We start from the raw sequence: 17,365 nt of genomic DNA on the forward strand, positions 1-17,365 counted from the left end.
ACGCTTTGCTGAAATCCATATACACCACATCAACTGCTCTACCCTCGTCTACCTGTTCAGTCACCTTCTCAAAGAACTCGATAAGGTTTGTGAGGCATGACCTACCCTTCACAAAGCCATGCTGACTATCCCTGATCATATTATTCCTATCTAGATGATTATAAATCTTGTCTCTTATAATCCCCTCCAAGACTTTACCCACTACAGACGTGAGGCTCACCGTTCTATAGTTGCCGGGGTTGTCTCTGCTCCCCTTTTTGAACAAAGGGACCACATTTGCTATCCTCCAGTCCTCTGGCACTATTCCTGTAGCCAATGATGACATAATAATCAAAGCCAAAGGTCCAGCAATCTCTTCCCTGGCCTCCCAGAGAATCTTAGGATAAATCCCATCAGGACCCGGGGACTTATCTATTTTCAGCCTGTCCAGAATTGCCAACACCTCTTCCCTACGTACCTCAATGCCATCTATTCTATTAGACTGGGTCTCAGCATTCTCCTCCACAACATTATCTTTTTCCTGAGTGAATACTGACGAAAAATATTCATTTAGTATCTCGCCTATCTCCTCAGACTCCACACACAACTTCCCATCCCTGTCCTTGACTGGTCCTACTCTTTCCCTTGTCATTCGCTTATTCCTGACATACATATAGAAAGCTTTTGGGTTTTCCTTGATCCTACCTGCCAAATACTTCTCATGTCCCCTCCTTGCTCGTCTTAGCTCTCTCTTTAGATCCTTCCTCGCTACCTTGTAACTATCCATCGCCTCAACTGAAACTTCACACCTCATCTTCACATCGGCCTCTTTCTTCCTCTTAACGAGATTCCACTTCTTTGGTAAACCACGGTTCCCTCGCTCAACGCCTTCCTCCCTGCCTGACCGGTACATACTTATCAAGAACACGCAGTAGCTGATCCTTGAACAAGCTCCACTTATCCAGTGTGCCCAACACTTGCAGCCTACTTCTCCACCTTATCCCCCCCCCCCCCCCCAAGTCACGTCTAATGGCATCATAATTGCCCTTCCCCCAGCTATAACTCTTGCCCTGCGGTGTATACTTATCCCTTTCCATCATTAACGTAAACGTCACCGAATTGTGGTCACTGTCCCCAAAGTGCTCTCCTACCTCCAAATCCAACACCTGGCCTGGTTCATTACCCAAAACCAAATCCAACGTGGCCTCGCCTCTTGTTGGCCTGTCAACATATTGTGTCAGGAAACCCTCCTGCACACACTGTACAAAAAACGACCCATCTAATGTACTCGAACTATATCTTTTCCAGTCAATATTTGGAAAGTTAAAGTCTCCCATAATAACTACCCTGTTACTTTCGCTCTTATCCAGGATCATCCTCGCCATCCTTTTCTCTACATCCCTAGAACTATTTGGAGGTCTATAGAAGACTCCCAACAGGGTGACCTCTTCTTTCATGTTTCTAACATCAGCCCATACTACCTTGGAAGATGAGTCCCCATCTAGCATCCTCTCCGCCACCGTAAAACTGCTCTTGGCTAGCAGCGCCACACCTCCCCCTCTTTTGCCTCCTTCTCTGAGCTTACTAAAACACCTAAACCCCGGAACCTGCAACATCCATTCCTGTCCCTGCTCTATCCATGTCTCCGAAATGGCCACAACATCGAAGTCCCAGGTACCAACCCATGCTGCCAGTTCCCCTACCTTATTTCGTATACTCCTGGCATTGAAGTAGACACACTTCAAACCACCTACCTGAACACTGGCCCCCTCCTGCGACGTCAAATCTGTGCTCCTGACCTCTATACTCTCATTCTCCCTTACCCTCAAACTACAATCCAGGTTCCCATGCCCCTGCTGCATTAGTTTAAACCCCCCCAAAGAGCACTAACAAATCTCCCCCCCAGGATATTTGTGCCCCTCAGGTTCAGATGTAGACCATCCTGTCTGTAGAGGTCCCACCTTCCCCAGAAAGAGCCCCAGTTATCCAGAAATCTGAATCCCTCCCGCCTGCACCATCCCTGTAGCCACGTGTTTAATTGCTCTCTCTCCCTATTCCTCATCTCACTATCACGTGGCACGGGCAACAACCCAGAGATAACAACTCTGTTTGTTCTAGTTCTGAGCTTCCATCCTAGCTCCCTGAAAGCCTGCCTGACATCCTTGCCCCCTTTCCTACCTATGTCGTTAGTGCCAATGTGGACCACGACTTGGGGCTGCTCCCCCTCCCCCCAAGGACCCGGAAAACACGATCCGAGACACGATCTGTCGAGAATTTAAACCTGATGCCTTTATTTAAAAAGTGTTTAACTTTATTTAAAAAGGGCTTAACTTATGGATGTTGTTTGGGAAGTTATTAAGGGTTACCTATAGAGTACTGTATCTTTTTGGGGGTGGTCAGGGTTGGTAGATGATAAACTGTTTACTGTGTTTATAAAATGTTAACTTGATTCATAGAATAAATATTGTTTTTGTTTAAAAATACTTTTTGTTCTCTGTTGCATCATACCTGTAAAGAGGGCCCTTGTGCTCCCCATAACAAAACCTATTTGAAGTTGTGGATCAGGTGAACCCCATGATATATTTTGGGGTTCTCTAAATCCTGGCCCATAATAGGCATGATGTGGAGATGCCGGCGTTGGACTGGGGTGAGCACAGTAAGAAGTCTTACAACACCAGGTTAAAGTCCAACAGGTTTGTTTCAAATCACTAGCTTTCGGAGCACTGCTCCATTCACCTGAGGAAGGAGCAGTGCTCCAAAAGCTAGTGATTTGAAACAAACTTGTTGGACTTTAACCTGGTGTTGCAAGACTTCTTACCATAATTATAGGGACAGAGTACAAGAGCATGGATGCTATGCTGAACGTATACAAGGCACCAATTAGACATTCGCTGTATTGTTGTGGAACGTTCTGGTTGCCACACTATTGAATGTGAAGTCATTGGAAAGTGTGAAGATGAGATTTACAAGAATGGCTCCAGGAATGAGAAATTGCAGTCAATAAATTGGATTGTTCTCCGTCAGACTTTCCGTGACGGGGATGTGCTGAGCGCACGTCAGGTGGTCCTCCTCTGAAGGCCACAAAAATAAGCACTTTTAGTAGACATTAGCCCACAAAAACCAGACTAAAACATTCCCTTGCCTTCAATAACACAAAGATTAACAAAAATGCCAGGAAGCAGCAGCTCTAGAGGCCATAGAGAAACCAGAAACGGAGATAAAGGACAGGAGCCATGAGTGTGCGGGTCAGCGGACCCACAAGGCAGGATGAGGGGGGTCCCAGTCACTCCCGAGAGAGAGGGAGACCAGCGACCGTAACCCCCCCCCCACTGGAAGATGGATGGGAGACGTTTCTCACGAGGCAACTGAAAGAGGAGATAAAAAACAAAATCAAGGTAGCGATCAAGGTGGTAGTGATGGAAGCGCTGGCCATCATGCAGGTGGCTATCGAAGAAATGTGAGAGAGACTAGAGGTCCAGGGGAACACGATTAAAGAACTGGAGAAGGCCTCGATGGACCAGAGCGACTGAATCATCACCCTGGAGGCAGAAATAATGAGGTTGGTGGCGACTCAGAGGAACCAAAAGGGGCAGGTGTACGAACAGGAGAATCGGTCAAGACGCCAGACTATTAATATAGTGGGCCTGTCAGAACGAACCAAGGACAGGGACCCAACAGGCGACGTGGCCCAGATGCTGGGAAACCTGGTGGGGAGAGACAGCTTCCCAACCCACTGGAGAGCGACGGGACCTATAGGTCACTCCAGCCGAAACCCAAAGTGGGGGAATAGCCGAGAGCAATCATCGCCAAAATACACCGGTACCAGGAACGGGGAAAAAATCCTATGCTGGGCCAGGCAAAAGAAGGCCTCCAGCTGGGAGGGTCACAGGATCAGGATGTACTAGGACATTGGGGCAGACCTGGCAAAGTGTCAGGCAGAATTTAAAAGAGAAAAATTGGCCCTGTACATGAACATCAAGTTTGATGCTGTACCCATCTGCTGTACTCTGGGTAACATACTAGAAGAGGGAACACTATTTTACTGTCCCTGCGGATGCGGACAAGTTCGTCCAAAAGAAAGGATTAGACAAGCACCAGAGAAGGCAGCAATAAGGCGGACACAGAGAAAGCTAAATGACAATTTGCACGGAATCGTACTGCCTCATTCTGAACCGGGGAACTAGTTCACAAAAAGGAGGCAAATGCAGCAGAGCGCAAGAGAGGATGAGGAGGAGACAGAGGGGAAATTGACATAGCTGGCATAGGAGGGGGGCAGGCAGGCAAGGGGAGGTGGGACAGGCAGGCAAGGGGAGGGGAAGCAAACCCACAGGAAGAACATAGAACATAGAACATAGAAAATACAGCACAGAACAGGCCCTTCGGCCCACGATGTTGTGCCGAACCTTTGTCCTAGATTAATCATAGATTATCATTGAATTTACAGTGCAGAAGGAGGCCATTCGGCCCCTTGAGTCTGCACCAGCTCTTGGAAAGAGCACCCTACCCAAACTCAACACCTCCACCCACCACCAAGGGCAATTTGGACATTAAGGGCAATTTATCATTGGCCAATTCACCTAACCCGCACATCTTTGGACTGTGGGAGGAAACCGGAGCACCCGGAGGAAACCCACGCAGACACGGGGAGGACGTGCAGACTCCGCACAGACAATGACCCAAGCTGGAATCGAACCTGGGACCATGGATCTGTGAAGCAATTGTGCTATCCACAATGCTACCGTGCTGCCCTTAAGAACAAATAAATCTACACTATATCATTTTCCCGTAATCCATGTACCTATCCAACAGCTGCTTGAAGGTCCCTAATGTTTCCGACTCAACTACTTCCACAGGCAGTGCATTCCATGCCCCCACTACTCTCTGGGTAAAGAACCTACCTCTGATATCCCTCCTATATCTTCCACCTTTCACCTTAAATTTATGTCCCCTTGTAATGGTGTGTTCCACCTGGGGAAAAAGTCTCTGACTGTCTACTCTATCTATTCCCCTGATCATCTTATAAACCTCTATCAAGTCGCCCCTCATCCTTCTCCGCTCTAATGAGAAAAGGCCTAGCACCCTCAACCTTTCCTCGTAAGACCTACTCTCCATTCCAGGCAACATCCTGGTAAATCTTCTTTGCACCTTTTCCAGAGCTTCCACATCCTTCCTAAAATGAGGCGACCAGAACTGTACACAGTACTCCAAATGTGGCCTTACCAAGGTTTTGTACAGCTGCATCATTACCTCATGGCTCTTAAATTCAATCCCTCTGTTAATGAACGCGAGCACACCATAGGCCTTCTTCACAGCTCTATCCACTTGAGTGGCAACTTTCAAAGATGTATGAACATAGACCCCAAGGTCTCTCTGCTCCTCCACAATGCCAAGAACTCTACCGTTAACCCTGTATTCCGCATTCATATTTGTCCTTCCAAAATGGACAACCTCACACTTTTCAGGGTTAAACTCCATCTGCCACTTCTCAGCCCAGCTCTGCATCCTATCTATGTCTCTTTGCAGCCGACAACAGCCCTCCTTACTATCCACAACTCCACCAATCTTCGTATCGTGAACAAAACGACATGTGGGGTAAAGGGTTCTAGACTGGCTTCAACAGGCCACTCTTGGCAACAAGGAACAATATGTCACCACAAGCAGCCAGTTTGGAGGGTCCCTGAACAATGGAAAACCCCCGAGTGCATGGGCTCACTCACCTGGCATATAGACACAGTTGGTGGCCATGTTGGGTGGCCCTGGAAAAGGCAAACCCCAGAGCACAGGGGCTCGACCTCATGGTGATTACAGTGACCACAGCCATTCGGATGGCTCCCGAAGAAAGGAAAACCCTGGAGTGCAGGGACATATCTGCAATGTAAGTATGGTTAACCCCGCAGGAGGCGCGGGGGTGGACAATAACCTCCCCACCATCAGAGTGGTCATCTGGAAAGACCGGGGACTCAACAGCGCAGTGAAAAGATCCAGAGTCTTTGTCCGCCTGAAAAGTATGAAAGCCGACATGGTCTTCCTTCAAGACACATATGTGAGAAGGACCGACTGAGGATAAGAAAGGGATAGAATCATAGAATTCACAGCGCAGGAGGCCATTCGGCCCATCGAGACTGCACAAGCCCTTGGAAAAGAGCATCCTACTTAAGCCCACATTTCCAACCTATCCCCGTAACACAGTAACCCCACCTAACCTTTTTTGGCCACTAAGGGCAATTTAGCATGGCCAATCCACCTAAACTGCACATCTTTGGACTGTGGGAGGAAACCGGAGAACCCGGAAGAAACCCACGCAGACACGGTGAGAACGTGCAGACTTTGTACAGACAGTGACCCAAGCATGTTACATGACGAGCATGAGGGGGTAGCGAAACATCTTAGCAAGAGGATAACATTTACCGTGACGAGGGGTGGTTATTGACCCAGGGGGACAGTACGTCATGGTCAGCGGTGTCCTTGACAGGGCACCGGTAGTCCTGGTAAACGTGTACACGTCCAACTGGGACAACATGGAATTCGTAAAGACGACCATGATGGAAATCCCCAACAGACTAATGATTTGGGGGAGGGGGAGGGGGGCGACAGCTTTAATTGTGCACAGGGTCTGCTGAAGGATATGTCGAACCCCAAAACGGGAAAACCGTCAAACATGGCGAGAGAACTAGGGGCATTTAGGGAGCAGATGAGGGCAGTGGACCCATGGATGTTCACGCATCCAGGTGCGAAGGAGTTCTCATTTTATTCACAAGTACACAGGATCCATAACCGTATCGACTTCTTTATGGTGGGAAAATCGTTGTTTCCAGGGATAGGAAGAGCGGAATACTCCGCAATCGTATTCTCCGACCTCACTTCCACATTACACGGATGTGAGGTTGAAGATGGGCTGTGCCCCATGTCCATGACCATAAGCGAGTATACTACCAACAACCGGAATGGGGAGGTCCCACCGCTATATTCTGGAGATGCTGAAGGCTGTGATCAGAAGAGAAATTATCGCCAACAAGGCACACAGGGAAGAGAGGGCGACTTGGCAACAACTGATCGACTCCATTCTGGAGGTAAACAGATGATACGCCGAGGTCCCGACCGCAGTGCTTCTGGTAGAGCGGAAAAAGCTACAAATGGACTTTATCCTGCTCTCTACCAGGAAAGCAGTGCACCAACTCCGCCAGACATGGGGAACCTTCTACGAACAAGGAGACAAAGTTAGCCGCCTACTGGCTCACCAGCTGAGAAAGCAGGCAGCCACAAAGGAGTAGCGCAGGTGAAGGATAGCAAACGCTGACTGGTAGTCAAAGCAATTGAGACCTTCTATCAGGGGCTGTATGCCTCCAAGCACCCCGACGGACTGGACATGCACATGCCAGTCATGGGGGATGATAGGAGGAGGGGGCTGGAACTACCACCAGAACTGGGAGAAGCCATGGAGAGCATCAGCTCCATGCGGGTGGGCGGAGAAGACACTGGGACCAGATTGGTTCCCAGCGGACTTCTACAGAAACTCCACAGAAGCATTGGCCCCACACTTGCAGGAGATGTTTGTAGACTCGCTAGCGACTGGCACCCTGCCTCCAATGCTGGCACAAACCACTATATCGCTGATACCCAAGAAAGACAACAACCCATTTTGCAGCTCAATGTGGATGCGAAAATAGTCGTAAAAATCTTGACCAAGCGATTGGAGAACTGCGTACCAGAGATGGTCACAGAAGACCAGACGGGCTTTGTTAAGGGTAGACAGCTAAAAGCGAACATCAGGCGACTGCTAAACGTGACCATGATCCCACCTGGGACCGAACACCAGAGTTGATCATCTCTCTGGACACAGAAAAGGCCTTCGACAAAATCGAGTAGAAGTACCTCATTGAGATACTAGAGCGGTTTGGGCTGGGGACAGGGTTCACCTCAAGGGTGAAACTCCTGTACAACATACGGACCAACATCGCCAGCTCTGAATGCTTCCAGCTGCACACAAGCACAAGGTAGTGATGTCCGCTGTCACCCCTCGTATTTACGAAACACTGGAAGGGAATCCGAAGAGGGGACAAAGAGCACAGGGTCTTAGTTATGCAGATTACCTTCTCCTCGACGTCTCGGGCCCACAGAGCTGCATGGCCGGTACATGAAGCTGCTGAGAGCTACAGGCTCGTAGTCATTTCTCCATCAAATTCAAATTCACTATCCGAGGGTCGGAGGAGGACGTCCACAAGACAGCACCAACCTGTTCCAGGACCTGCTTGAATTCAACGGCCAATAGAGCGAGGGGGAGGGGGCGCATAGAGGTCACTAAGACACCAAAGAGCAGGAAGAGGGAAGAAGGGGGGGGGGGGGGGGGGGGGGGGGAAATAAAGAGAAGGGGAACGAGAATGGACAACAGGGAGCCAAGAACAAGGCCACTGAGACAGGGCCCTGCGGCAGGGACAAAGGGCCCCAAAGTCCATTATAACCGTCAAAATGTAAATAGACCAAGACGCCAAGGCAACACCTAAACAGGGGAGGGGAGGGAACTATATATATGTCAATACACGATGACCACTTTTTGTACAAACTTCAAAATTCCAATAAAATGTTTATTTTTAAAAAGTGATTGTTCTCCATAGAGAGGTGGTTAGGGGAGATTTTATAGAGATGTTCAAAATCCTGAGGGGGCTGGACAGGGTGAATAGGGAGAAACTGTTCCCACTGATCAAAAATGAGGGGGCACATATTAAAACTGATTTGCAAAAGAAGCTATTGAAATGTGAAAAAAATATTTTTCAGTGAGCGATTTGGATTGGGAATGCACTGCCTGGAAATGTGGTAGAGGCAGGTTCAATCAATGCATTTAAGTGGGCATCAGATGAGTAATTGAATAGAAACAATGTGCAGGGGTACAGGGAAAGACCAGGGGAATGATATGAAGCCATGATGCTCATTTGGAGAGCCAATTCAGACATGATGAGTCATATTGGCCTCCTGCTCCGTAACAATACTGCGATAGAATGAGGCCATTCATCTCAACGTGTTTATACCAGCTCAATGATAGAGGCATTATTCTGGTCCCACTCACCCATTGTTTCCCCACAGCTGAGCATACTGAGTCCCTTTAAGATTTTATCAATTTCTTTTTGAAAATTACTATCTGGCAAGAATACAATATGGGGCTCAGGTGATAAAAGACGCATCGTAACCACCAGGATGCAAAATTGTAATGGAAATGCAAACAGATTACTGGCAAGATTACATCTGACTCATGGCAGCATGTGTAAAAAAGGTCATGTCAGTCTAAATAACTCCCTCTTTCCCATGAATCACAAATATATATATGTGTATATACATAAGTCAGAAATAATTGGCAAGAAATTCACTATAAGAGTGAAAAAAATAAAGTTACTATCTGGGTACAATCCTTCCCACAGAGCAGAAGGATCTATGCCCAAAACACTACCCACTTTTTCCAGTTTTCATATGGTGGCAAACTGATGTCTTATCAACATTTTATTTTGGAGCAAAATCTCGACAGAACTTGTGAATATATTAGATCTTGTACACTAATCATAAAGTTATCAGTTGCTGCACCTATCTTTTATACTCCTTAAAAGCCAATACCTCAATCAAAAAATTAGGAAAACAATGATGACAGAACCTTACACACACACAGTAACAGACACGTACATACATACACCAAAGGTGAGCATGAAACACAAAAGCAAAGCATTCTGGTCAAACTAAGGTGTTGGCCTTTTCAAACAGTTCAATGTTATACCTTTTGTAGATGCTGTAAGATGAGTACTGAGTTGAAGATGGTTGCCTAGGTTTAGAATTAGTGGAATCCAAGTTGATGATTGAGGAAGAGCTGGCTGGGAGATCTCTGGCACTGCTACTTCTGCCTATTGCTAGCAGATACGAATTACTGCATGCATACCAAGCAAGAAAGCACATCAAAACAATTAGAAAAATGTAACAAAAGCAATAGGAATACATGCTATCATGCACAAATGTAAAATAAAAAGTCTTAAATATGCAAGCAGTTAAGTGAGTGACAAAAGCTGGAAAATTGTTTGCAACATTTAGTTTGACTGGACAGGAACAAACAAAACCCAATTTTGGTTTGAATTACAAAAACCTCAATGAATAAAATTTACTTAGCCGTTATAGAATCAGAATGATTGCAGCACAGGAGACCATTCAGCTCGTCGTGTCTGTGCTGGTCCTCTGAAGGAGCAACTCATCCAGTGCCACTCTGACTTTCTCTCTGGAGTTTCCTTTTCGATAACGATCCCACTTTGTTGAATACCCCAAATGACACTGCCGACACCATACTCTTGAGCACTGCAAACCACTCGCTGCATGAAAAAGCTTTCCTTCAGTCGCCATTGCTTCTTTTGCCAATGATCTTAAATTTGTACCCTCTCTTTTTCAATCTTTCCACCTCGGAGAACAGATTTTCCCCCATCTACTCTATCCAGACCCTTCCTGATTTTGAATAACTTTACCAAATCTCCTTCCACCCATTTCTTCTTCAAGGAGAACACTCCTACCTTCCCCAAATTAAGTCCCTCATCTCTGGAACCATTCTAATGAATCTTTTCTGCACCCTTCCTAACACCTTTCATATCCTTCCAAGTGTGGTGCCCAGAATTGGACACAATACTCCAGTTGAGGCTAGTGTACCCAATTCTTTTTTCCCCCAATTAAGGGGCAATTTAATGTGGCCAATCCACCTACCCTGCACATCTTTTTGGGTTGTGGGGGTGAAACCCATGCAGACACGGGGAGATTGTGCAAACTCCACAAAGACAGTGACCCAGGGCGACGATCGAACCCGGGTCCTCGGCGCCGTGAGGCATCAGTGCTAACCACTGTGTTACCCGGAGGCTGGCATTTTATAGATATTTAACACTGCTTCCTTGCTGATTGTACTTCATGCCCCTATTGATGAAGTCCAGAATGCAGTATGCTTCACTAAGTGCACTCTCAACCTGTCTTGCCACCGTTAATAATTTATGCACAAATACACCCAGGTATTTGTACCCCTTTAGAATTTATTATCATTTATCTGCATTCTTCCTACCAAATGAATCACCTCACATTTCTCTACATTTCATCTGCCACTTGTCTACCCATTCCACCAAATTACATCCTTGTAAAGTTCTACTTTCTTCATGATTCACAATACTTCAAATGCCTCCTAACATGCAAATTGTACCCTGTGCACCAAGATCTAGGTCATGTATATATAATCAGGGAGCTAAGGGACCCTAACACCAATCCCTGAGATACCCCTCAATCAAAAAACAACATTTTCCACTACTCTGTTTCCGGTCACTCAGCCAGTTTTGTATCCATGACCCTTTTACACCTGTAGCTATAACTTTGCTCGTGTTTGTTGTGTGACACTTTACGAAATGCTTTTTCAAAGTCAGCGTTCACATCAACAGCATTGACCTCATCAACCCTCTCTGCTACCTCACCAAATTCAAGCAAGTTAGTTAAACTCGATTTGACTGTAACAAATCCTATTCTTTTTACATTTCAATGAGAATAATGATGTTAAATATGTGATTTCCAGATGTACGTATGAGTTGGAGTTGTAACTTTTCGGATGTTACAAAATTGTAACATTGAGTTTATTATGTATAGGAAGCTGGTGATGAACTCACTTCCGGAAGTTACTCTCAAGCACTGCCTTTGTTTTTAGGGTGCCAAATTGAAGCTACCTTGTCCAACATCATAAAAACATAGAAAATAGTAGGCCATCTGGCCCCTCAAGTCTGCACTGCCATTCAGTATCATGGCTGGTCTTCTATCTCAACACTGCACTCCAGCTCTCCCCAGTCATGACAGCAGAACACACATTATTACACTTAAATTCCTAATTTAGAATGATCACTGATGTTTTCATATAATGTGCCAGAAATTCTCGATATCATCAACTTGGAACAGATATTTAGGATGCAGAGGTGTGTCAATAACATTCATAGCCTTTCAATTATATTTGCAGACAACTCAAGACAGCGCATGCAATTATTTGACATGGAGCACAGGACTTCCATTTAGATCAAGAGCAAGTTACAACAGTACACAAAACAGTTGGAAAAAATGCTGAGGCATGTATCTACAGCATTACAATTAAAAATTATGATCAGGTTTGCTTTACTGTGTAGCCTTTTACAGGTGACAACATTTCTCAGGAGTCCTTCACCATTGGAAATTATCTGATTTACAAATTGCACAGAAACCTTGACCTCATCTATTTTGCAGAAGGTGGCTGAATTTTACATGCAAAATACAAAGCAAAAATGTTAGCTTATTAATATCTACAGCACCAAATAGTTCAGTAACACTTGGGAACCATCTAGTATCTGTAAATACTTATTATTTCAGATGGTTGAGCATGAGCGGGGGCAGCACGGTAGCACAAGTGATTAGCACTGTGACTTCACAGCGCCAGGGTCCCAGGTTCGATTCCCTGCTGGGTCACTGTCTGTGTGGAGTCTGCACGTTCTCCCAGTGTTTGCGTGGGTTTCCTCCGGGTGCTCCGGTTTCCTCCCACAGTCCAAAGGCGTGCAGGTTAGGTGGACTGGACATGATAAATTGCCATTGGTGACCAAAATAGGTTAGGAGGGGTTATTGGATTACGGTGATAGGGTGGAAGAGAGGGCTTAAGTGGGTCAGTGCAGACTCGATGGGCTGAATGGCCTCCTTCTGCATTGTGTGTTCTATGATAAATACATGACAACAAATTGTCTGTTGGAGGATATCAGCGTTCCTTTTTTTGATATATGCTTGAACAGAAAAGCAGCTTTATGTGAAAGGTAAATTTCTCACCGGCAAAGTGTAGCACACTCCATTATTTAAAGGTCAGTATTCTCCACAAACCATGGGCAACCTCCAAGAACAAGGCATTCGCACCTTTTCAAAAATGTTCAAATGTCCTTTCCATATCTAATGACATTACTTTCGGTGGCTGCATCTAGCTTTCTAGACCAGTGCCAGTAAAATGTCAATTGGAAGATTCAACCATCAAGGACCCATCATCTATGTGCACAGTGCAAAATGTGGCATGGCTGTCTCACAGCGCCAGGGACCCGGGTTCAATTCCGGCCTCGGGTGACTGTGTGGAGTTTGAACGTTTTCCCCGTGACTGTGTGAGTTTCCTCCGGATGTTCCGGTTTCCTTCCACAGTCCAAAGGTGTGCAGGCTCAGTAGATTGGCCATGTTAAATTGTCCCTTAGTGTCCAAAAGGTGGGGTTACAGGGGTAGGGTCAGGGCATGGGCTTAGGCAGGGACCTTTTTCCAAGGGTTGATGCAGACTTGATGGGCTGAATGGCCTCCTTCTGCACTGTAGAGATTCTATCCTCTAAATGCAGATCTGTCACTGAGGCAGGTGACAGTTTGGTCATTCTTCTTCTCTGCCTTTTCTTTGGCTTGGGGGAATTTAAGAGGGAAAACGATGGACAAAGAAATTGTACCAGTGAACATATGCAATTGTTGATTTGCTCATCTTCAACTGTGCTGAGGCGCTTTGCCTGCCAACGGGATGCAATAAACCCTGGATTCTGCACTAGTATGCATTGGTAGCATGCAACTTTGTTGAAACCAGGGTGATAACAGCAGGACTCCAAGGTTCTTCCTCATCAACACTTCTTTTGTTATCTTACAAATAGATATACTTATGAAACATTTAATGTACGACATAAACGACAATTGATGAGCTAGATGGTTTTTTTTTTTTAAACTTGAATAATTACTCTTATTTTTCCTGAATCAGGGTTACAGGTACAACCCCCAATGAGGTGATATTTTCCTGCCTTTGTTACCTGATGGGCCTCTTCAAGTGTAGTAAAATCAACAAGAACAATAATGTGGTTAGGACAGTCTTAAGTTGATTTTTCCTTTCCTCCAACTTGTTTCCACAACCACATTACAACACAAACATCAAGAGCTTTCAATTACCTTCTTTGATAACTAGGCACTACATTGGTGATAGCAGGATTTTGTGATGTTGGCCCTTCAATGGTGGATGCATGGTTTATTTCTTTCCTCCTCAGATCTTCTTCCCACCGTCGCCGTGTGTAAGAACCACTACGCACTAAGTTACTCGCAGAATCTCTGTGAAGCAATCATCTCAGTTGAAAACACGCAAAGAAAGGAAGAGACTCTAAGGAAATAATAAAATAAATCAGAGCAGGATTTTACCTGATTTCTCTCTCATCAATGTCAGATGCACTTGCCAGTCTTCTGGATGGAATGGTAGGTACAACATATGCAAGTCTCGCTCCTTTTTGGTCCTTCTCCTGCTGGCAATGGGGAGAACTATTTCAACAACAAATTTTTCCCAGAGGTGCTAAACAATCTTGCGATATCTCTGCCACATTAAAACAATATATGAAACCATTTATCATTTAAGCACAACACAAAGAATGCTGGAAATCTGTCAGAAACAAAAATGCTGGAACGATAGGTCACAAAATCGTGGAAATTAAGCATCACCTTTGGTGAGAGAAAGTCATTAAGATGACACTACCTCTGTTTCTCTGACCCAAATATACTCTTGCATCACTGACTTTGTCTATATATCTTTTTCTGGAACCCACCTTTTCATTCACCCAAGGAAAGGGCTGTGCTCCAAAAGCTAGTGATTAGAAACAAACCTGTTAGATTTTAACCTGGTGTTGTAAGGCTTCTTACTGTGCCCACCCCAGTCCAACGCCGGCATCTCCACATCATGGCCAAATATTTCCAGCATTTTAAAAAAAATGTCATTTATCATACGATTTGTTCTTTCCAAATCAGTTGTCTTCAATTCCCCTGTCTACCACTGGCTTGCCCAGAATCATGTTCCAGGAAAGGATATTTAACCTTGGTGCTAATTATCAGGCTATTCCTATCTTTCAACCCTTGCATAGATAATTTACAATTGCACCATGAAAAGAAAAGAGTAAAGAAATTACAATACGCTTGCTTGCAGTTTACTAATCAGGCGTGGGGATTCACAATTTAGGTCTCAAATACAAAGTAGGTAATTATTTTTACTCAATTGTGTTTTTTGTCAAGTGTGCTGACATGATCTTCTGGTTGGTGAGCACAGCTGCGTTCCGAAAGCTAGTGATTAGAAACAAACCTGTTGGATTTTAACCTGGTATTGTAAGACTTCTTACTGTGCCCACCCCAGTCCAACGCCGGCATCTCGCATCATGGCCAAATATTTCCCAAAGTAAAGTATTAGTTACAGCTTTTTAATGATGATCTGACCACTTTATTATAGAATCATGAAATTCCTACAGTTCAGGAGGCCATTCAGCCCATCAAATCTGCACAGACCCTCTGAAAGAGCACCCTACCTCGGCATATCTGGACTGTGGGAGGAAACAGCAGCACACAGAGGAAACCCATGCAGACACATGGAGAAAGTGCAAACTCCACACAGACAGGTTAACTGACAGGAAACAGAGTCCTATGTTAAATAGGTCCTTTTGGCAAGTTGTAACAGCTTGCCAAAAGAGTTTCACAGGAATCACTGCTATGGCCTCAACTATTTACAATCTACATCAATGAAGGCATTGAATGATCACTAAATTTGCCAATGACACCAAGGTCATTTAGAAAGTAAGTTATTAAGAGGAGAGAAATAGTCTTCAAAGGAAGAGAGGTAGGTTAAGTGAGTAGGCAAAAAGCTTGGTAGATGTGAGTATAATGTGGGAAAATGTGAACGTGTCCACTTTGGCAGGAAGAATAGAAAAGCAGTATACTACTTAAATGGAAAGAGATTGCAGGAATCAATGGTAGAGGGATCTGGATGTCACTTTACTTGAATCAGGAAACACATGTAGATACAGCAAGTTATTAGGAAGGTAAATTGAATACTGGCGTTTATTGCAAGAGGAGTGGAATATAAAAGCTTTGGTCTTATTTGAAAAAGGTTAAAACTGCATTAGAAGCAGTTCAGGGGAGGTGAAATAAGGGGCTTATCTTATGAAGGAAGGTTGAACAGGTTGTGCCTAAACCCACTGGAGTTTAGTGGAATGAGAAGTGATCTTATGGAAACAGAAGATCCGAAATGGACTTGATAGGCTAGATACTGGGAGGATGTTGCTACTTGTAGGAGAGACTACAGCTCAGGGACACAATTGAAGAATACTAGGTCTCCCATTTAAGGCAGAGATGAGGAGAATCTTTTTCTTTAAGAGGGTAGGTTAGTATGTGCAATATCTTCCCCTGAAAGCAGAGCAGGCTGGGTCACTAAATTGATACAAGACACAGTAAGACAGATTTTTGATAGACAAGAGTCAAAGGTTTTGGGGCCCAAATGTCAAAGTGGAGTTGTGGCCACAACCAACAGCCATAATCTTACTAAATGGTGGAGCACGCTTGAAGTGGTTAATGTCCAGAATGAACAAATGTTCATTTTTGGTGACATAGAAAACATATTTATACAGTCCAATGGCACACTGCTCTTTAATCTACCATCCAAACAATAGCAGTGCTTTTTTAAAAAAATGTAATTGACATTGCGCAATCAATTCAAAACTGAACATCTTTTGGGGGGTGGGGACAGGGATGCATGAGAGAATTACTTCATATCCAACTTTCACAGGCAATTTAGTACACAACTTAAATAGGTTTCAACATAAATGGGATGATATGTGCAAGGAATAGCTACCTTCTCTTTGTTATCTAGAGTCGATGAGAGCCGGGGACTTGAGGCTGAACGCATCACACCTGTAACATCCCTCTCTTTCTGTGCTTCTTTCGAACCACTAATTTCAGCCAATGCACCATAGCTTCCAGTCTTCCGAAGCCCAGACCTCCAAGACGCCGGAGATGCATCTTTCTTCTCTTCCTCATCTTTCTTCTTTTTTTCTTCCTCTTTTGAAGACTTGATTAACGGAGTGGTGAACTGTAAAATATTGAATAATATACTATTCACGAGTGTTTATCAAGCGCCTGTGACTGGACAGACCATATATAAAGGTTAGGGCTTGTCAAAACAACCACTCACTCTTTTGGTACTTCACTTTCACAGTAAACTTAAAACTACCATGTCAACTTTTTATAAAGATAGAGATTCAAGTTAAGATGTATCAATTCATTAGCTATCTTAACCTTGGTATTATTGATATTGTACTTTGTTGGAACATTCCTTTTTCTCCTCCACTGAGGAAGTTAAGATCCAGATCATAGAATTATGCTGGCAAACAAGTCCTTCAGTACTGAGAACTGTAAAATTTTTCCAGTGGACGAAATCAGGCAATTTCAAATTACAGGTGTGAAAATCAGAAATCCACGACTATGTTGCTGTCGAATTGCAGAAACATCTCAAACATCATGGGCAGCACGGTAGCATTGTGGTTAGCACATTTGCTTCACAGCTCCAGGGTCCCAGGTTCGA

At 44.7% G+C, this 17,365-nt stretch overlaps 1 protein-coding gene across 11 annotated transcripts in view; it reads right to left on the reverse strand.

Moving 5' to 3' along the window:
* Window positions 1–17,365, reverse strand: part of ppp1r12a (protein phosphatase 1, regulatory subunit 12A) — a 353,486-nt gene that overhangs the window by 135,937 nt on the left and 200,184 nt on the right. For 6 of the 11 annotated variants that reach the window (XM_072484739.1, XM_072484744.1, XM_072484741.1 and 3 more), the window contains 4 exons: window positions 16,637–16,873; window positions 14,173–14,273; window positions 13,930–14,085; window positions 9,737–9,883 (listed from right to left, as the gene is read on the reverse strand). In XM_072484739.1, coding sequence (XP_072340840.1) covers window positions 9,737–9,883; window positions 13,930–14,085; window positions 14,173–14,273; window positions 16,637–16,873 — 641 coding nt within the window. The remainder of the gene's footprint in view (window positions 1–9,736; window positions 9,884–13,929; window positions 14,086–14,172; window positions 14,274–16,636; window positions 16,874–17,365) is intronic. The other 5 variants (XM_072484746.1, XM_072484747.1, XM_072484745.1 and 2 more) reach the window with 2 other exon arrangements.

The sequence above is a fragment of the Scyliorhinus torazame genome, chromosome 19 (assembly GCF_047496885.1).
Source record: "Scyliorhinus torazame isolate Kashiwa2021f chromosome 19, sScyTor2.1, whole genome shotgun sequence".
In the NCBI taxonomy this organism is placed as follows: domain Eukaryota; kingdom Metazoa; phylum Chordata; class Chondrichthyes; order Carcharhiniformes; family Scyliorhinidae; genus Scyliorhinus; species Scyliorhinus torazame.